The sequence below is a fragment of the Anomalospiza imberbis genome, chromosome 28 (genome assembly GCF_031753505.1).
Source record: "Anomalospiza imberbis isolate Cuckoo-Finch-1a 21T00152 chromosome 28, ASM3175350v1, whole genome shotgun sequence".
Lineage (NCBI taxonomy): Eukaryota > Metazoa > Chordata > Aves > Passeriformes > Viduidae > Anomalospiza > Anomalospiza imberbis.
The window spans coordinates 4,693,137-4,713,947 of record NC_089708.1 but is presented as its reverse complement, the minus strand read 5'-3'; the positions used below and the strand labels follow the sequence as shown (position 1 = coordinate 4,713,947).

The window sequence follows — 20,811 nt, the reverse complement described above, 5'->3', positions numbered from 1 at the left end:
GGCCAGGATTATCCTCATTTCGTTAGCCAGAGGTCGGAGCCTGGCCCCTGCCCCCCTGGCTGGGGGGAAATCTCTCCCTGGGTGCTGAGATTACAGGAACCTGCCCTGTTCCCTGCCCGTTATCGGGACATTGTGTGAAGAGGGCTGAAATATCACATCGTGTTTTTACGCGTGATAAAGCAAATTTTCACAAGCCACACCAGCGGCTGCTGACGGGCCCTCGGCCACACAGGGGTGCAGGGGGACCTTAGGGACAGGGCTCTGTGTGAAAAGGGCTTTTTGTGAGCCTCCCTCCCGCGATGGGCTCAGGAGAAAGGAAAGGAGGCATTTCCTTCCATATTCACCTTGCTGGATTCCCTGCTGTTCCCTAAAGGCTGAGCACACCCTGCAGTGGCAGCACCACCACTGCTCTGCCCCACAGAACCCAAACCCCTGCCTCTGTGAAGTTATAAACCTCATTTGTTGAGAAACCCAGTCCTGCTGACGGGAGTTACCTGCTGGGGAAGCAGGGGAGGAAAGGGGGAGCTCCTGCTGCCCTTGGTGGGGATCCTCCTGCAGGGAGATTTTGGCAGCGTGGCTCCTCCAAGGACTGGAGCACAGCAGCGCTCAGAGCCTGCTTGAACACCTCCCAGCTCCTGAACTTGCAGGGCTTGGGGCTGGAACAGATGAGGGTTTTCTCCAGAGAGGAGCTCATTTGGACAGCCCTTAGCCCCTGCTGCCCGGCGCGTTCCCTGGCATTATCAGGACGCTTCTTTTCTCCAGGTTATTTGTCCTGCAGGCCACTGTGGCTTCGTAGATCCCGGAGCTGCAGCAAGGTGGCAGGAAAAGACAGGGAAAGAGGGAGAGGGGACTGCTGCCAGCCTTTGGGAAACTTCTTCCTCCCCACCTCGGTGAAGAGTTGCTGGTACACCCAGTCTGGCGCGTTTTCTCCCCAAAATCAGCCTGGTCTGGGGGTCTCCTTCAGCTCCCACGTAAGGGAAGGGAGGATGCACTGCATCACTCTGGAATCCTGGGGAGAACACCACGTTCTCCCTGCCCCTGGGGTCTGGACAAGGCCTCCTCAGCCACGGCTGGACACTTCCCGCACGTCCACCTCGCCTCCCACAGCAACGTGCTCCTCTGGGCAGTGGCCAGGCTAAAAAAGGAAACTTCCTATCGTGCCAAAAACGCAATTTGATAAATATGAGGGGATAAGTCACAATAAGCGTGACTGGCTTGGGATCCAAACACAATAATGTGGGAAGGAAAGTTTTATTTTCTTGCCTCTCGCGCCTACCAAACCCTTGGATACAAGAGAGTGAATTCCTAAATGAATTTATTTCGTGAATACCTGAGAAAAGCAGAACAGACTTTCTGCTCTAGCACAAAGAATGCAGTGAGGGGACTGAAAGGATGTCTTACTTTCAGCTGTCTTACTTTCATCCCACACTGCATGTCTGAACAGTTTTGGATGCAATGGGATCTGTGGTTTAACAGCTCTAATTTGGAAAGCCATGTCACATTTACAGGGAGAGGAAAATCCTCAGCCTGATCTCAGGGTTATCACCTTGGTAAAGCTCTTGTGTCCTCATGGTGCAGGAGGGTTAAGGGGTGAAAAATGTCTTTTTGGAGGTTTCCAGGCCTACAGGACAGGGCTGGAAAGGATCTTTTTTCTCTGTGGTAGACATTCTGTTGTGCTTTTATGTGGCAGGAGCAGCATCACCCTCTGCAGGGGATCCAGAGTCAATGCCCAAAACCTGCTGAGCTGAAAGGCCCCAAAACCCCCACCGTGAGTCTGTAATGTCCCCTGCCCCAGGAACAGGAGAGATTCTCTGCTGCTCCCACCCCAAAAAGCTTCCTGGCCTGGCTGCAGAAGTGGAGGCAGGGAGGAAATGTGGGCTGGGCACCGGGCAGTTTTTGGGGATCTCATGTTGTGGGGTCCCCAGCAGAACATGTGCAAGTGCAGAAAATCCAGGGCAGGCTCTGGGCTGAGCAGAGAGGACACCCAGCCCCTCGGGGACGAAAAGGGTGCGGTTTCACAGGTCTGCCACGGGCAGCTCATGGTTCTCTGTCTCTGGAAAAAAAGCTCATTTTAAAGAAAATAAATCCTCATTCTCTTACAGCACCCAATGGCAGCACCAGCTCAAGGTGCCCGTGGCTCTCTCCCCTCCAGGCTCTCAGGAACTTCCAGCCCACCTGACCTCTGCTGGAAAGTCTCTCTGTCACAGATGACCTCTACAAACCCTGCAAATGTTAATGGGGGGAATATCTTCAAAGAGTCCCTCCGATCCCGCAGCCTATCGGAGCGGAAGCGCAGGAATGCGCAGTTTATTTTAAATAACGTGCACTTGTCCTAATCGTGGGGATTTCTGAGCCTCAGCCAAGCCTTTGCACGTCATTACAGTCGGCTGTGAAGGAATTATTGGCCTCTTCACACTTTTGATCTCTGCAGAAAGGAGCGTGTGGCATTTCCAGCCCAGATGTTCGGATGCTGCTCCTGAACCCGGAGGAGTTTCTCCTGGGCCTCACGCTGACATTGGTGAGGAGCTTGTTGCAGAGGTAAAAAATGAAAGAAACGCTAAAACAGCTCTGTCAAGGTCACCTGAAATCACAGGAAAGGCTCGTGAATGGCAGCTGTGAAATGGTGGCAGACACTTTGGAACCTCTCAGTGTGAGTGGGGGGATACAGGGACGTTTTGCCTGTGGGTATCTCCAGCAGGGAGACAGGCAGCTGGAGGAGGGACACTTCTGGTTCCTCCTTGTGAAGGCACCATGGGTCCAGAACCCAAACTCCTGAGTGCAATCCTGACTGAGCAGCAGGAAGTGTTACCTGTTCTCCAGGTAACCTGAGCAGCTGAAAGAAGAGTTGAAATAAACACACCCAAAAAAGCTAAAGGATATTTCTGACATTTCCTGGTTCAGAGCATGAACCAGCCCCTAAGCTCTGCTCTCCTTCCTCCCCCCTGGCCTGTGGGCAGGAGCAGGACCCTGGACAATACAAGTCCCTGGCTCTGAACCTGCAGTTCCTGAGCATTCCTGCGGCTGCATTCGGTGCCTGTGAAAAGTTGGGTGTCTCCTCCTACTTGGTTTTGGCACCAGTTTGACTCGTGGCTTTAGTTAAGTTTTTTATCTCCTCCTCGAGCATCCTGGTTTTCTCCTCCAGCTCCTCCCGCGAGCGCTCCGCGTTCACCAGCCGCAGCTCCAGCTCCCCACTCTTCTTCTTCTCCTGCTCCAGCTCCTGGTTCAGCCTCACCAGTTTGGCCCACACTTCATAGTTTTCCTTCTGGAGGCTGCAAAGGGAAACAGAGAATGGAAGGATTGGATTGGATTGGATTGGATTGGATTGGATTGGATTCGATTGGATTCGATTGGATTCGATTGGATTCGATTGCATTCGATTGGATTCGATTGGACTGGATTGGAAAAGGGCTGGGAAATAATTTGGCCCTCAGGGAGTCTGACCTCAGACTCCCTCAGCACCAAAACAAGCCAGCGGTGCTGCCCTGAGCCCTTCAGTGGCCACATAACTTGATCCAATCAATAAATCAATAAACGTGATACGTGTGTATTGATAACGGGACAGTAACTGTAACAACACCTTGTGGGGCTGATGGTTACAACCAGAGGTGTAACAATGCTGTGGTGAATTCTGGAGAGCCTGACGGTCCAGTGGCGTGCTGAGAGCAGGAATTATGACCGGAATTATGCAAAGGCCTGCAGGAACACTGCAGTGCCACCGAATGATGTGCAAGAGCTATGGAGCATTGATGTTGGAATAATACATCCCCCCCACAGCTCGTGCAGTACAGCACACTGATTTTCAGACTGATTTTCACACAGCCTGCTGAATGCTGTATTTTATCATTAATCACTGCTGAATGCTGCATTTGATCACTGATCACTGCTGAATGCTGCATTTGATCACTGATCACTGCTGAATGCTGTATTTTATCATTAATCACTGCTGAATGCTGAATTTGATCATTGATCACTGCTGAATTCTGTATTTGATCACTGATCACTGCTGAATGCTGTATTTGATCACTGATCACTGCTGAATTCTGTATTTGATCACTGATCACTGCTGAATGCTGTATTTCATCACTGATCACTGCTGAATGCTGTATTTGATCACTGATCACTGCTGAATTCTGTATTTGATCACTGATCACTGCTGAATGCTGTATTTCATCACCGATCACTGCTATGGCATCCTGCACAACACTGCTGCTGAATGCTGTGTGCAGTGTTTGCTGCCACAGCACGAGCTGCTCGCTGCAGTTACCTCTCAATCTGCCCCTCGTAGTCACTCCTCTGCGCCTCCAAATCTTTCTCCAGCTTGTGGATCACGCCCTGCAGGACCTCCCTGCTGTCCTGCTCGGGTCTGGGGTCCTCAGCAGGGCTGTTGGTGGGACTGGCCGGTTCCTCTGGCTGGTGGCAGGGGCTGAAGCAGGGCAGGAATTCCTTCTCGGAGGTGCTGCTGGCAGGGCTGGGGCTGGAGGCGCTGCCCTCGCCGCTCTCTGCCACGCTGTCACCGGCTGCAGCCCTGTGGAGGTCCAGCAGCTTGAAGAGATCATGGGACAACGTTCTCTTGTGTCCATCCCCGGCCACGGGGCGCGGGCTGCTCTTCCAAAGGTCACTGGCCAGGACATCGTTCCTGTCCCTGCTGCCCTTCTCCCCCGGAGCAGCCAGGAGGGATTTCCTCGTGGGTAAGGTCTGGGTTCTTTTCCTTGGCTGTGTTTTCCACGCTCCCAGCGTGGCTGTGGGCTCCGTGTCCTCCCCGGGGACGCTCGAGGGGGCAGCTGGGCCAGGGGTGCTGCTGGAATTGGGGTCATCCCTCTGGAAAACAGAGCCCTGGGGCAGACAGGGCACAGCCACTGCTTTACAAAGGGCACACTGGAACATGCTGGGGGGATGGCCACACTTTCCCCTTAAAAACCCGCTTTGAATCGCACCACATTTACCATTTCTGCAGGGATCCCTTGGAAGAAAAGCCTTTAATCCTCAATGATTTCCCCTCAGCAGCCTGAGCTGGAAAGGTTTCATGTGCTCGGCTGTTCGGCCACAAAGCTTTGGGAGTTTTCACAGTCCCCAGAACAGCAGATTTTCCACAGGAAAGTGGAAAGTTTATCTACATCATTTTCCTGATGTAAATATTCCAGGGGTGACAGACACAGCTTTTTAACCTATAAATAGCAAGTGCTTCTAGGGCTCGCTGACCTGTCAGAGCCTGCCACAATTAACCACACGTCTAATGAACGTCGGTCAATTTATTTCTTTACCCCCCTGGGGAATAAATCCAGCCTTACCATCTGCCTTTGGGTGGAGCCCCTGGGGTCCTCTGCAGCTCCCCAGCCCACGGAGCTGCGAGGGACAGGAGCTTTCTTCTCCTTTTGTGGGGCAGGAGGGGAGGGAGGCACATCCTTGGAGGGGGGAAAGAGCTTCTGGTGGTCGCTGATCATCACAGTCATCACCTTCTGCACCTGCGGCGTGCCTGGAGGAGGCAGAGGGGTCAGGGGCAAAGCCAGGGCCTCGGCATCCCTCCCACGCCTTGGCTTTTCTGGGGTCTGAAATGGAGATGGAACAGAAAACAGGGAGCGGGGCCACAGAGCCAAATAAAATACAGTGGCTTTGTGGGAAATTCTCAAAACCTGACAGAAGGCTCACATCTCTATGCAAACCTTAAGATAAAAAATACTGACTTAAAAATGCCATAAAATAAGACAAATGCTGTTGAAAATAAATTAAACTAAAAACAAGTTTCAAAAAATAACCTTACAAATAAGACTAAATACTTTTTAAAAACCAGAACTATAAAAAATATATTATAATAAGACCCACAAAAAGTAATTTTAAATGAGTAACTTTAAAACATTTACAACATAGTGTAACTAAAACTAATAAACAAAAAACACTTATAATATATTGCCAGTAAAAAATAGTGAACTTCTAATTGTAATAACGTAAATTATAACATCTATATTATCTCACCCTTCACATAAGACTAAAAATAGAATAAAAATTTTTGAAACAACTCTCAGTAACCCCATCACTAAGTAAAAAAAAAAAAAAAAAAAAAAAATATATATATATATATATATATATATATATATATATATAAAATCCAATATAAAAGTAAAGGAGTACCCACATTTCTCTGGGTTTCCTCTGCTCCCCCCAGAAGGATTTTACACCTTCCTGCTCTGAGCAGCACAGAGATGACCTCACCCAATCCCTGAATCTGCTGAACTCCACGAGGGGAGTTTTTGTCACTCTGTCACTTCCTGAGGGGGTTCTGTCACCACAAACACATTTGCAGCCCAACAAACGCGCGGCTTGGCTCTGCCCTGTGCCCAGGCACATTTCTGCCTTGCTTTCAGCAGAAAATCTTTCATTCGGAGGCTGTGGGTGCAGCTCTCAGCAGGCCAGCTGCTCCCATGGCAGGGAATTTCTCCTTTTACCTCTCATGATGACTGCAGGGTCCTCTATCCTGGGCCTGATCAGGTTCACCCCAATCACTGTGGCCAGGTTGTCCACACTCATCTTGTTGACGCTGGAGTTCAGCTGGATTTCATAGAGAAACCTGCCAGAATTCCACAGCGGATATTTCACATTTCAGAGGCGGCAGATGGCAAAAAGTCCTGCTGAAAAAACCCTGATTCATCCTCCCAGCTCTTCCTCTCAGTCACAAGGACAGAAACACTCGGGCTCAGGGCTGAACTGGTACCAGAAGAAAAAGCACCACGTGAGGAGCTGCTCCCCTTAGGAACAGCTCAGAAGGGAAGGGAATCCTCTCATCAAATCTCCACCCAGGCTGGGTGAAACCCGGAGCTTTTGGTGCACAAGGCTTTTGTCCAGGAAAGCTACACCTGGTTTTAATTCCCAGGTTCTAATTCCCAGGTTTTAATTCCCAGGGTGATTAATGAGTGAGGTTGAGGGTGGTGATTCGTGCTCAGGGGGTTTATCCCAGGGGCTGAAATTCTCCTCTACAAAAATCAGGACCTGGTGACTCGAAGGGAAGCAAAGCACAGCTTAAGGAGGCTCTGCCCGGAGGGGTCATCCTTGGGGGTGACATTTCTGCTCCCCACCACCAAACCTGAGCTGCCCATGCCTCGTGCAGAGCACTGACCTGCAGATGTAGCTGAGGAGGTTGTAGTTGTCTCTGGGGAGGAGGGACAGCTGCTTCAGGAGCTCCTGGTGGCCCTGGATGGTAAAAAAACAGCTCCAGGAGGGTTCACAGGACCCAAGAACTGCTCCTGGTCCCTCCAGCCATGCCTGGGTGGGGTCTCCTCCGGGACACTCCACCAGCCCCAGGGCAGTGGGGTGTCTCCAGCCCTGGCAGAGTTCCTAACACGCATGGTGGCACTCAGGGACAGGGCTGGGTGGTGACCCTGGGGGTGCTGGTTGATGATCTCGGGGATCTTTTCCAAACTCAGTCATTCCACGACTCTGGCTCTCCTGGCGTTTGCTCCCCTTGGAGCTCCATCTCTCCCTGCAATGTTCTGCAGGGCTCAGCAACGGGGGGCAGCCCCAGCAGGAGCAGGGTCCCCTCCAGCCCAGCTCGTGTGGGATGAGCTCTGGGAAGAGCTGATCCTGCCTCATCTCCTCCAGCATCTTGTGGATATTCAGGACATTTTTAACCCCAAAGAGAAGCAGAAATCTAAGCTTGAAAATTCACAAACCCACGTGGCCAAGTTGGGAAACCCCACTGGCTTTGGGGGGGAGCTTTTCTTTTTCATTTTTTTCCCTTTTTCTCTCCCCACATTCCAAAGCTCCGTGGCTGACGCTGCTGTGTGCCCTTGCCCTCTCCAGCTCACAGCGTGCCCTGTGATTTTTAAGGCCGGCAGGAGGAAAACAAAAGCACCTGTACCTTTGTCTCGTCAGCCTCCAGAGCCTGCCCACAGAGCAGGAAATCCTCGTACTGCAGCCAGGGCACCACGGGCTCCGGCAGCTCCCGCAGGTACAGCTTGAGCAGGGAGGCCACGGTGTGGACATCGGTGTCCCTGCGGGGCAAGGGGCGCTCAGAGGCAGCGGGTGCCCAGGAGGCTCTGCCCGAGCTCTGCCTGGGCACAGCGAGCCGGGCAAAGGGGGCCACGGCAGCCTGGGGGCACCCGCAGCCAGGGGATGAGCTAAAGGCTTGGTGGCACTGTCCCCAGCGTGGCGGGAGGGTGGCGGGTGCCAGTGTGCACACCTGGGCTGAGCTGGGGTGGCAGGAATTCACTGCCAGGGCACCGAAGCCGAGATTTGAGCAAGCACAAAGCCCCAGGCTCAGCTTTACCCGGCTGCGCTTCCCTTGGGCATGCTGGAGCCTGGCAGGCAGTGCCTGCTCCGGCTGCTCCATCACCCTGGCACGGCTTGGGCACAGCTTTGGGCACAGCTTTGGGCACAGCTTTGGGCACAGCTTTGGGCACAACTTTGGCACAGCTTTGGGCATGGCATGGGCACAGCTTTAGCACAGCTCTGGGCACAGCTTTAGCACAGCTTTGGGCACAGCTTTGGGCACAACTTTGGGCACAACTTTGGCACAGCTTTGGGCATGGCATGGGCACAGCTTTGGGCATGGCATGGGCACAGCTTTAGCACAGCTCTGGGCACAGCTTTGGGCACAGCTTTGGGAACAACTTTGGCACAGCTTTAGCACAGCTCTGGGCACAGCTTTGGCATGGCTTTGGGCACAGCTTTGGGCATGGCATGGGCACAGCTTTGAGCACAACTTTAGCACAGCTCTGGGCACAGATTTGGCACAGCTTTAGCACAGATTTGGGCACGGCTTTGGCACAGCTCTGGGCACGGCTTTGGGCACGGCTCTGGGCACGGCTTTGGGTACAGCTTTGGCACAGCCTTGGGCGCAGATTTGGCATAGCTTTAGCACAGATTTGGGCACAGCTTTGTCACAGCTTTGGGCACAGCTTTGGCATGGCTCTGGGCACAGCTTTGGGCACAACTTTGGCACAGCTCTGGTCACTGCAGGAGCCAAAGCCAACAGCAGCTGCCCTGGCAGGACACAGGGTGTGTCTCAACCTCCCTGCTCTGCTCTGAGAACCTAAAATCACTTTTTTTCACCCACATTTAACGAGTGGCAGCTGCAGCTCTGGAGCACCACCCTGGCTCTTGTCACCGCATTCGCAGGGGTGGAGAACCCAGGAAAAGGGAGCAAAACCTTTCTCCCAGCTCCCCATTCCAGGCAAAACCCTTCTCCCATCTCTCATTCCCTGCCCAGAGCCTCCCCAGGATTTCAGAGCAGGCTGATGATCTTGGGGATCTTTCCCAAACTTTCCCTGGCTCTGGTTCTTCCGGCATTTGCTGCCCTGGGAGCTCCACGTCCCCGTGGGATGTTCTGCTGGGACAGATGTTTGCAGCTTTGCAGCTTTGTATTTACATCCTGTCAAGGGCACACTGTCAAGACCACGGGCCTCTAATCTGACCTACCTTGAAGTGGCTAAACTCTGATCAACTTCAAGCAAAAACCCCCCGGCTCCGTTATTTTTAGGACTGGTTGGGGCTGTAAAATACTGTTATTTTTACAAGCACACATAAACGCAGAGGGACTTTTTCAGAGCTGTGTTTTTGTAGCACCTACCAGTACCCTCCACTGGGCACCCTGGGTGCCTGGGCTGCAGCAGCAGCAGCAGCGTCCTGACACTGCCCCTCCACCCTGCCCTGCCTCTGGGCTTTGCTTGCTTTCCAGGAACCTCATCTCAGCACCCTCTGACTCCGTTTGTGCGGTTCCTGCTGGATCCCCTCTAATCCTCAAACCCTTCTGGAAGGTTCCTGCTGGATCCCCTCTCCTCCTCAAACCTTTCTGGAAGGTTCCTCCCGGATCCCTTCTTCTCAAACCTTTCTGGAAGGTTCCTGCTGGATCCCTTCTCCTCCTCGAGCCCTCCTGGAAGGTTCCTGCTGGATCCCCTCTAATCCTCAAACCCTTCTGCAAGGTTCCTGCTGGATCCCCTCTCCTCCTCAAACCCTTCTGGAAGGTTCCTGCTGGATCCCCTCTCCTCCTCAAACCCTTCTGGAAGGTTCCTGCTGGATCCCCTCTCCTCCTCAAACCTTTCTGGAAGGTTCCTGCTGGATCCCCTCTCCTCCTCAAACCTTTCTGGAAGGTTCCTGCTGGATCCCCTCTCCTCAAACCCTTCTGGAAGGTTCCTGCTGGATCCCCTCTCCTCCTCAAACCCTTCTGGAAGGTTCCTCCTGGATCCCTTCTTCTCAAACCTTTCTGGAAGGTTCCTGCTGGATCCCCTCTCCTCAAACCTTTCTGGAAGGTTCCTGCTGGATCCCCTCTCCTCAAACCCTTCTGGAAGGTTCCTGCTGGATCCCCTCTCCTCCTCAAACCTTTCTGGAAGGTTCCTGCTGGATCCCCTCTCCTCCTCAAACCCTTCTGGAAGGTTCCTCCTGGATCCCTTCTTCTCAAACCTTTCTGGAAGGTTCCTGCTGGATCCCCTCTCCTCCTCAAACCCTTCTGGAAGGTTCCTGCTGGATCCCCTCTCCTCCTCAAGCCCTTCTGGAAGGTTCCTGCTGGATCCCCTCTCCTCCTCAAACCTTTCTGGAAGGTTCCTGCTGGATCCCCTCTCCTCCTCAAACCTTTCTGGAAGGTTCCTGCTGGATCCCCTCTCCTCCTCAAACCCTTCTGGAAGGTTCCTGCTGGATCCCCTCTCCTCCTCAAGCCCTTCTGGAAGGTTCCTGCTGGATCCCCTCTCCTCCTGGAGCCCGTCTGGAGGATTCCTGGTTCCTGCAGGGCTCTGGGGGTGGCCCTGGCTGTTTTTCCCTGGATTTCGGGCTGGGGCAGGGGGAGTAGTGTCACCTGTGGAAGGAGGGTCTCTCCCCGGCGTCGAAGGCATCGCGGAGCTGCCGGACCAGGTTGTCCTGGCCGGGCAGGCGGAAGATCCCCTCCTCGGCCATGCCGTGCTCCCGGATGAACTCGGCGCTCTTCTGCACCACGATGGGCACCAGGTGCTGCCCGAATTTCTGCTCGTGGGCCATGGTCTGTGCCAGGCACTGCCCGAACACCGCTGGGGACAGGGCAGCGCGGCACAGCTCAGCTCAAGGCTTGGCTTTTGTGTTTTCCACATTCTGTGCTGCCTTGGTGTGGAGCTCGAAACTCCGTATAAAGCGTTAGCGAGTCAGACAAAACCATCCCTTTCCAGCCCACGAGCAAGGACAGCACTGCAGCTTGGGGCCCAAGAAGTGCGAGCAACAGGGAACTGGGGAGCCAGGCAGAGCTCAGAGCCCTTCCAGGGCCTGAAGGGGCTCCAGGAGAGCTGGAGAGGGGCTGGGGACAAGGACGGGACACAGGGAATGGCTTTCAGCTGAAGGAGGAGAGATTTGGCTGAGAAACTGGGAAGGAATTCCCAGCTGGGAGGGTGGGGAGGCCCTGGCACAGGTCCATGGCTGGGTGACCCAGGCAGGCTGGAGAGCAAAGGGGGCAGAAAGGATGGAATTCACAGAGCTCACAGAACGCACAGAATTAATTCACAGAAAGGATGGGCTGGGCAAGAAAAGGCAGGGGGAAAGCAAAGTGAGGAGTGTGGCAGGTGAAAACCAGCATTTCTTCAAGGCTTTATCCCTGAATGGGAGTAAAGAACATATTCAGGGTCAGAAAGGAGGCTGAAGAAGAAGACAGCCCAGAAATGTTCATGCAGGCTTGGCTCTCCAGCTGGCCCGAGCACCAGGGGGGCAAGAAAAGGCAGGGGAAAAGCAAAGTGAGGAGCGTGGCAGGTGAAAACCAGCATTTCTTCAAGGCTTTATCCCTGAATGGGAGTAAAGAACATATTCAGGGTCAGAAAGGAGGCTGAAGAAGAAGACGGAGACAGCCCAGAAATGTTCATGCAGGCTTGGCTCTCCAGCTGGCCCGAGCACCAGCGGGGCAAGAAAAGGCAGGGGAAAATCAAAGTGAGGAGTGTGGCAGGTGAAAACCAGCATTTCTTCAAGGCTTTATCCCTGAATGGGAGTTTTTGTCAAGAACATTTTCACGGGCAGAAAGGAGGTTGAAGAAGAAGATGGAGCCAGGCCAGAAATGTTCATCCCTGGTCTCCTCAGCACTGCCCCTGCTTGGAAGGGCCAAAGGGGGGAAATCCCCCATTTTCCAGGGATTTCTGGGCCAAACCCTGGGCCAGAAGAGCTGCAGGGCACAGCCCCCTGTCCCTGTCCCCTTTTACCTCCCGAGGCCGAGCCCAGCGCCCTCCGGATGGATTTCACCCACTCCTCCATCTCGGCCTGGGAGCTGGCCATGAGCACGCAGGGGTCCTGCCCTGCCCGGGGCTGCTCGCCCGCCAGCCCTGCAAAAACACATTTACAGAGCAGAAAAACACATTTACAGAGCAGAAAAAACTCATTGAAAGAGCAGAAAAAAATCACATTTACAGAGCAGAAAAAACTCATTTACAGAGCAGAAAAAATCACATTTACAGAGCAGAAAAGACTCATTTACAGAGCAGAAAAAAATCACATTTACAGAGCAGAAAAAACTCATTTACAGAGCAGAAAAAAATCACATTTACAGAGCAGAAAAAATCACATTTACAGAGCAGAAAAGACTCATTTACAGAGCAGAAAAAAAATCACATTTACAAAGAAGAAAAAAGTCATTTAAAGAGCAGCAAAGACTCATTCTTGCTGGGTTTTTTTTGTTAAATGGGCCTGGCTCGGAATTTCCCCGTTAAACCTGCAGGGGAAGAGGAGTTTGGACATTTCCCACTTTGAGATCTGCAGGGAAGGAACAGAAACTGCTGCAGCTGCAGCTTGGCAGATAATTCTGGTTTGGGGCAAATTTGGGAGAAAACTTTTGGAAATGCTGCGGGCAGGTGTGAGCTGCCAGTGCGAGAGAACCACGGGAGAACCGTTCTCTCCTGTAAAAAACTCTCCACAACATTAACAAAAAGGACTTGTCTCCCTGAGAAGGCTGGAAAAAGACCACTCTAAAGGTAATCAGCTGGCTGAAATTTTAAGTTTTGTTTCTTTACATTGTCATTGAGGAAAAAAAAAACAAAAAGTGGGGAGAGGAGAAGTATTCTGAGGCTTTTGTTTCAGATTATTAATTCTGATAATGATATTATTGTAATATTATTATATATAATTAGAATAGAATATAATATATAATTATATAATATTATTATTAATTCAGATTATTAATTCAATATTAATTCTGAATTTTTTGTTTCAGAATTCTTATTTGTTATTATTCTAGGATGGAAAGGGAAGGGAAGGGAAGGGAAGGGAAGGGAAGGGAAGGGAAGGGAAGGGAAGGGAAGGGAAGGGAAGGGAAGGGAAGGGAAGGGAAGGGAAGGGAAGGGAAGGGAAGGGAAGGGAAGGGAAGGGAAGGGAAGGGAAGGGAAGGGAAGGGAAGGGAAGGGAAGGGAAGGGAAGGGAAGGGAAGGGAAGGGAAGGGAAGGGAAGGGAAGGGAAGGGAAGGGAAGGGAAGGGAAGGGAAGGGAAGGGAAGGGAGCTGCCCCGGGTATTTTGGGTGGCCAGCCCAGCCCAAATGCCTGAGTGGGGCGTCCTCACCTGGGATGATTTCAAAGATGAATTTCCCTCCTTCCTCCGGGTTGGTGGCCAGCACGTTGACGGAGCTCCCCTGGAGAGCCAGGCAGCCCTAGGACAGAGCAGAGCCCCTGAGTGCCACCCGTGCCAGGCCAGCGTGGCACCGGGGGACAGCCCTGCCCTCCCACGCCTGGCAGGAGGACATTTATACAGATATATGGACAGATATACTGGTGTATAGATGTAAATGTACAGATATACTGGTGTATAGATATAAATATACAGATATACTGGTGTATAGATATAAATATACAGATATACTCGTGTATATATAGAAATACATAGATATACTCGTGTATATATGCAAATATACAGATGTACTCGAGTATATATATAAATATTCAGATATATTCGTGTATATATAGGAATTTACAGATATACTCGTGTATATATAGAAATATTCAGATATATTCGTGTATATATAGAAATTTACAGATATACTCGTGTATATATAGAAATATACAGATATACTCGAGTACATATATAAATATACAGATGTACTCGTGTATATATGTAAATATACAGATATACTCGTGTATATATGTAAATATACATATATATTCGAGTATATATGTAAATATACAGATATACTCGTGTATATATGTAAATATACAGATGTACTCGAGTATAGATACAAAAATATACAGATATACTCATGTCTGTATCTAAATACACAGATATACATTTAATGGAATCATGGAATCCCAGCATGGACTGGGTGGGAAAAGCCCACCCAGTGCCACCCCTGCCATGGCAGGGACACCTCCCACCGTCCCAGGTGCTCCCAGCCCCGTCCAGCCCGGCCTTGGGCACTGCCAGGGACCCAGGGGCAGCGCCGGCTGCTCTGGGAATTCTCTCCCAGCCCCCCAGACCCCTCCCCACCGTCCCCATTCCCTCCCCACCCTCCCCAGATCCCTCCCCACCGTCCCCAGTTCCCTCCCCACCGTCCCCAGACCCCTCCCCACCGTCCCCATTCCCTCCCCACCCTCCCCAGATCCCTCCCCACCGTCCCCAACCCCTCCCCACCGTCCCCAGACCCCTCCCCACCGTCCCCATTCCCTCCCCACCCTCCCCAGATCCCTCCCCACCGTCCCCAGTTCCCTCCCCACCGTCCCCAGACCCCTCCCCACCGTCCCCAACCCCTCCCCACCGTCCCCAGACCCCTCCCCACCCTCCCCAGTCCCTCCCCACCGTCCCCAGACCCCTCCCCACCGTCCCCAGTTCCCTCCCCACCGTCCCCATTCCCTCCCCACCCTCCCCAGATCCCTCCCCACCGTCCCCAGTTCCCTCCCCACCGTCCCCAGACCCCTCCCCACCGTCCCCAGACCCCTCCCCACCGTCCCCAGTCCCCTCCCCACCGTCCCCAGTCCCTCCCCAGCCTCCCCAGTCCCTCCCCACCGTCCCCAGTTCCCTCCCCACCGTCCCCAGACCCCTCCCCACCGTCCCCAGTCCCCTCCCCACCGTCCCCAGATCCCTCCCCACCCTCCCCAGACCCCTCCCCACCCTCCCCAGTCCCTCCCCACCGTCCCCATTCCCTCCCCACCGTCCCCAGTCCCTCCCGTCCCTGCCCGGGCTCTCCCCCGCAGCTCCCCCGGGGTCCCGGGGCTGGCCGGGCCCCACCTGCGGCTTGGCCTCGTCCTCGTCCTTGTAGTAGAGCAGGTGCTGCCCGCGGAGCACGAAGAAGCGCAGCTGCCAGTTCTTGACGATGGAGCGCTGCTTGCGCAGCCAGCCCAGCTTCAGCGGCCGCGGCGGCTCCGCGCCCGGCACCGCGCTCTGCACGCTGCGGGAGCGGGCTGCGGGGACAGGGACAGCGCTGGGGACAGGGACAGGGCTGCGGGGACAGGGCTGCGGGGACAGGGACAGGGCTGGGGACAGGGACAGGGACAGGGACAGCGCTGGGGACAGGGACAGGGACAGGGACAGGGCTGCGGGGACAGGGACAGCGCTGGGGACAGGGACAGGGCTGCGGGGACAGGGACAGGGACAGGGACAGGGCTGGGGACAGGGACAGGGACAGCGCTGGGGACAGGGACAGGGACAGGGACAGGGACAGGGGACAGGGACAGCGCTGGGGACAGGGACAGGGACAGGGACAGGGACAGGGCTGCGGGGACAGGGACAGCGCTGGGGACAGGGACAGGGACAGGGCTGCGGGGACAGGGACAGGGACAGCGCTGGGCACAGGGACAGGGACAGGGACAGGGACAGCGCTGGGGACAGGGACAGGGACAGGGACAGGGACAGGGCTGCGGGGACAGGGACAGCGCTGGGGACAGGGACAGGGACAGCGCTGGGCACAGGGACAGGGACAGGGACAGGGACAGGGACAGGGACAGCGCTGGGGACAGGGACAGGGACAGGGCTGCGGGGACAGAGACAGGGACAGGGACAGCGCTGGGGACAGGACACAGGTGTGGGGACAGGGACACTGGTGTGGGGCGACAGGGACAGGGGCTGGGGATAGCACAGGGCTGTGGGGACAGGGACCGGGGTTTGGGGACACAGGGGACACTGTATGAGGACACTGGATATGGGGACAGGGGACACGGGCTGGGAAAAGGGACATGGCTGGGGACACAGCACAGGGGAGTGGGGACAGGGACACGGCAGGGGGACACTGGCTATGGGAACACTGGGTATGAGGACAGAGGGACACTGGGTATAGGGACAGGGGGACACTGTATGGGGACACTGGGCATGGAGACATGGGGACACAGGGACAAGGGACACTGTATGGGGACACACTGGATATGGGGACAGGGGACACTCTGTGGGGACACAGGGACAGGGGACACTATGGGGCCAGAGGACACTGTGGGGACAGAGGGACACGGGACAGAGGGACACAGAGTGGGGACAGAGGGACATGGGGACTGGGGACAGAGGGACACTGTGGGGACAGAGGGACACGGGACAGAGGGACACTGTGGGGACAGAGGGACACTGTGGGGACACAGGGACACGGGACAGAGGGACACTGTGGGGACAGAGGGACACGGGACAGAGGGACACAGAGTGGGGACACAGGGACAGGGGACACTATGGGGACAGAGGGACACAGGGACAGAGGGACACGGGACAGAGGGACATGGGGACTGGGGACAGAGGGACACTGTGGGGACAGAGGGACACGGGACAGGCTCTCGGCCCCCGCGCTGCCGCCAGCTCTGGCCCCAGTTTGCAGAGGAAGTGGCTGCAGTGGCTGCCGGTGTGAGCTTGAGCTTCCTTTTTCCTGCGTGGGAGCAATTGCCTCGCAAGTGAGAGCAGAACCATTTGTGGGGCTGGTTGTTTTTTGGGGGTTTTTAGTGGCAGCGTGTGGGGTTTGTGCCCTCCCCGGAGCAGCAGCGACAGCAGAGTGACCCAAACGCTTTGGAGGTCCCAGTTCAGCTCGGGGGTGGCGCCGGCGGGGCAGAACTGACATTCGTGGGGCTGGAAAGTCGCCAAGGATGCAGGCACGCCAGCATGGGTTTGGCGCTGGGCAGAGCGGCATCCCTGGCCCCACTGGTGGCACGGCCCCGTGGCATCCCCAAATGCCTCTGGGACAGCAGATGCCTGGCAGGGGTCACTTCTGGGGGGGATGTTCGCCTCGGCAGCCCCCCAGAGCCAGCCCAGCTGGGCAGAGTTTGCTCTGATGGCTGCAAGGCAGACACAGAGCGGGGTCTGCCGTGGTGATTCCCCGAGCTGCAGCACCCTGGGCAGCCAGGGCTCCACTCCTCACTCCGGGGGTGTCCCCACTTCCCCTCCCGGAACCCCCAGGGCCAGGAGCCCCTGGGGTGCTGCCCCCCGAGCGTTTCCTGCACCAACGGCCTCTGGGGCTGGGCATGTCCTCCAAAACCTCCTCCCCCAGCAGGGAGAGCAGCCCTGTCCTGCTGCCCAGAATCAGGAGTGCAGCAGAGACGGGGCCACCGTGGCCACCACCGGCCAGAGCCTTGTCCTGGGCAGGAGCCCCCCGGCACCCCCATAGCTGGGAACTGGCAGTAACAAACCCCCAGGAGCTCCGGCAGGGAATTTCTGTTCCACTGCAATCGGTTTCTTTGCAGTTCTCCTAACGCTGCCACAGGCAGGGCTGGGGCGAGCAGGGGGAAGTGTCCCCGGGCCACGAGGAGCCAGGGAGGGCGGTGGCAATCTGCAAATATTGCAAACATCTGCAAGTGTGACTTTCACATTTCTGCAAATGAGGCCACAGCAGCCCTGGAGGCAGCACAAGCGCACAAAGGCACAGAAACTCACAGGAGCTCACACAAATTCATAGAGTCACACAAAGGCACAGAAACTCACAGGAGCTCACACAAATTCATACAAATTCATACAGAGTCACACAAATTCATACAGAGTTACACAAATTCATACAAATTCATAGAGTCACACAAAGCCACAGAAACTCACAGGAACTCACAGGAACTCACACTAATTCATACAGAGTCACACAAAGGCACAGAAACTCGCAGGAGCTCACACAAATTCATACAGAGTCACACAAACTCACACTAATTCATACAAATTCATACAGAGTCACACAAAGGCACAGAAACTCACAGAAACACACAAAATCACACAGTCACACAATTTCACACAAACTCATACAAACTCACACAAATTCACACAAACTCACACAAATTCACACAAACTCACACAAACTCACACAAACTCACGCTCTCCCAGCAGCTGGAGGCTGCAAAAAGCACCAGGGGTTTCATCACAAGCAGATTTTCTTGGGAAAAAGGCAATTCCTGGTAGCAGCACAGGCTCAGGCTTCTGTCCCATCTCCACCCTCTGCTCCCCAGAACCTTTGGTGTCCCCCTGGTCTTTTTTCCTGGCTTGACTTCACCCACTGCTCCACAGCCTCTGGGCAAAAAAAAAAAAAATCTGAATTCTCCCAGGAATGAGGAGTGCAGGATGATCTGTGGTAATCCGTGGGGATTTCTCCCCGGGGGTGTGGGGATGGCACTGAGCTCGAGTTTCTGGGCATCCCAGCTCTCCTCTGGGGCTTCCATCCCTTCCCTTGGGGCTGTGTGTGCAGGGAATGCTTTGGCCACTCTGGTGGAAGTGCCTTCAGACAGAAATGCAAGTTTCTTGGCAGGAAAGTCCAGGCAGGCAGAGGCCAGCTGGGTCCAGCTCTGCTCCGGGGACAAACCCAGCCCCAGCGTGGATTTCTGGCAGCATGGATGGCCTGGGCTCAGGCTGGGCCCTGCAGCCCCTCCCTGACCTCATCATCACCCTAAACCCCCTCCCTGACCACCATGATCACCCCTAAACCCCCTCCCTGACTTCATCCTCACCCTAAACCCCCTCCCTGACCACCATGATCACCCCTAAATCCCTCCCTGACCTCATCATCACCCTAAATCCCCTCTCTGACCACCATGATCACCCCTAAACCCCCTCCCTGACCTCATCATCACCCTAAACCCCCTCCCTGACCTCATCATCACCCTAAACCCCCTCCCTGACACATGATCACTCCTAAACCCCCTCCCTGACCTCATCATCACCCTAAATCCCCTCCCTGACCACCATGATCACCCCTAAACCCCCTCCCTGACTTCATCCTCACCCTAAACCCCCTCCCTGACCTCATCATCACCCTAAACCCCCTCCCTAACCATCATGATCACCCTAAACCCCCTCCCTGACCACCATGATCACCCCTAAATCCCCTCTCTGACACACGATCACCCCTAAATCCCCTATCTGACCACACCATCACCCCTAAACCCCCTCCCTAACCATCATCACCCCTAAATCCCCTCCCTGGCCACCATGCTCACCCCTAAATCCCCTAAATCCCCTCTCCTCTGGCTCCTCAGCACCCCTGAGAGGAAACCACTGATGTCAGAGGGGCTGGGACACCTGAGCCAGGGCCAGCTTGTTCCCTCCAGCCTGGGCCTGAGGGTTTGTGCCACCAGAACGGGCCTGGGTGGTTTAAATCCCCCCCAAACCCGGATTTTGGGGGGCAGCAGCCCTGTCCGCCTGCTCCCGCAGCATGCCCCACTGACAAAGCTGCAAATCACTCCTTGGGAATCATTTGCAGATCTTCTGCTCTGCCTCTGAAGTGGCCCTGGGGGCCAGGTGCCCCCACTGAGCCAAAATCCCAGCTGGGCTTGGCCCGGGACCCCCGGCCCCCGCCCAGCCCCGGGCCCGTGAAGCAACGCTCGCGTTTTACCTATTTTTGCAGCGTCCATCTTCAGGTTGAAATCCCAGTTCCGTGGCAGCTTCAGGGACATTCTGGATCAGGAAAAGCCTTTTTTTCCCCCTTCCCTCAAGGTGAGCTTGCCTGGGAGAGGGGCTGGAGCCCAGCCCTGATGGTCCCGTGGGGGTCCCCCCAACAAAGAGCAGCGCCTCGGCGAGCGCTGATTTGCCAGCGAGCTTCCTGCTCCTGAGAGCAGCAAAAACCCCAAAAAAGTCCTTTCCTGCCCTGCTTTCCTGCCCAGCTCTGGCTTCCCCAGCGGTGCTCTCAGGTGGTGCCAGCCTTGGGCCCCCCTTGTCCCCTGTCCTGGCCCAGGGGACACCAGCCCAGCCCGGGGCCGCTGCCCAGGCGCCGCTCGGGGCATTTGAGGAAGTGGTGTCAGAAGCTCTGCGTGTCCTCCTGGAGCTCTGAGAGGAGGAACAGCCCGTCCTGGGGCTCTGGGGCATGTCCTGCTGAGGGGCAGAGCTCGGGCTGAGCCCGGGGTGACGTCCGTGCCCGTCCTGGGGCACCCCCGGGTGCCACCGGGGGCTTTGGGGTTTGGCTTCTCCTGTTCTTGGCTGACGTGCCCACGGCCGAGTGAAGGATTCTGCAGCCAAATGGGGTTGAAATGGGGCAGCTCTGGGAGGAAAGGACATGGAAAGCAGAGGGGCGAGCACCAAGGGGCTGTGGAGCCATGGAATGGGTTGGGAGGGACCTTAAATCCCATCCAGTGCCACCCCTGCCATGGCAGGGACACCTCCCACTGTCCCAAGGTGCTCCAACCTGGCCCAGTCCTGCACCCCAAAACTGCCCCGGCACCGCAGCTCAGCCCCGGCCCCCCAGAACTGCCCCGGGACCCCCCGGGCACCGCAGCTCCAGCAAGGACAGCACCAAAGGGAATTCTGGCCCCGGGGGCAGCCTGCTCTGGGCTGAACCCCGAATTCCAGGCTGGTCTGGCTTGGGAAATAGAAAAAGTGGGAATGGGCTGCTCAGGGAATTGGCTGTAACTGAATATTGCTGAATATTGAACATTGTTAATATTGAACATTGCTGAATATTGAACATTGCTGAGTACTGAACACTGCTAATATTGAATATTGCTGAATACTGAGCACTGCTGAGTATTGAACATT

The 20,811-nt window shown here is 55.0% G+C and overlaps 1 protein-coding gene across 1 annotated transcript; it reads right to left on the bottom strand.

Moving 5' to 3' along the window:
- Positions 1–1,298: 1,298 nt before the first annotated feature.
- On the bottom strand, positions 1,299–20,014 carry ARHGAP25 (Rho GTPase activating protein 25). The gene is made up of 11 exons (XM_068174367.1): positions 19,676–20,014; positions 15,133–15,305; positions 13,477–13,564; positions 12,132–12,251; positions 10,778–10,985; positions 7,850–7,982; positions 7,109–7,182; positions 6,441–6,562; positions 5,289–5,473; positions 4,265–4,833; positions 1,299–3,269 (listed from the first exon to the last, which is right to left on the bottom strand). The coding sequence occupies exons 1-11, from the start codon at positions 19,734–19,736 to the stop codon at positions 3,059–3,061; spliced, it is 1,944 nt and encodes a 647-aa protein (XP_068030468.1). The 5' UTR covers positions 19,737–20,014; the 3' UTR covers positions 1,299–3,058.
- Positions 20,015–20,811: the final 797 nt, after the last annotated feature.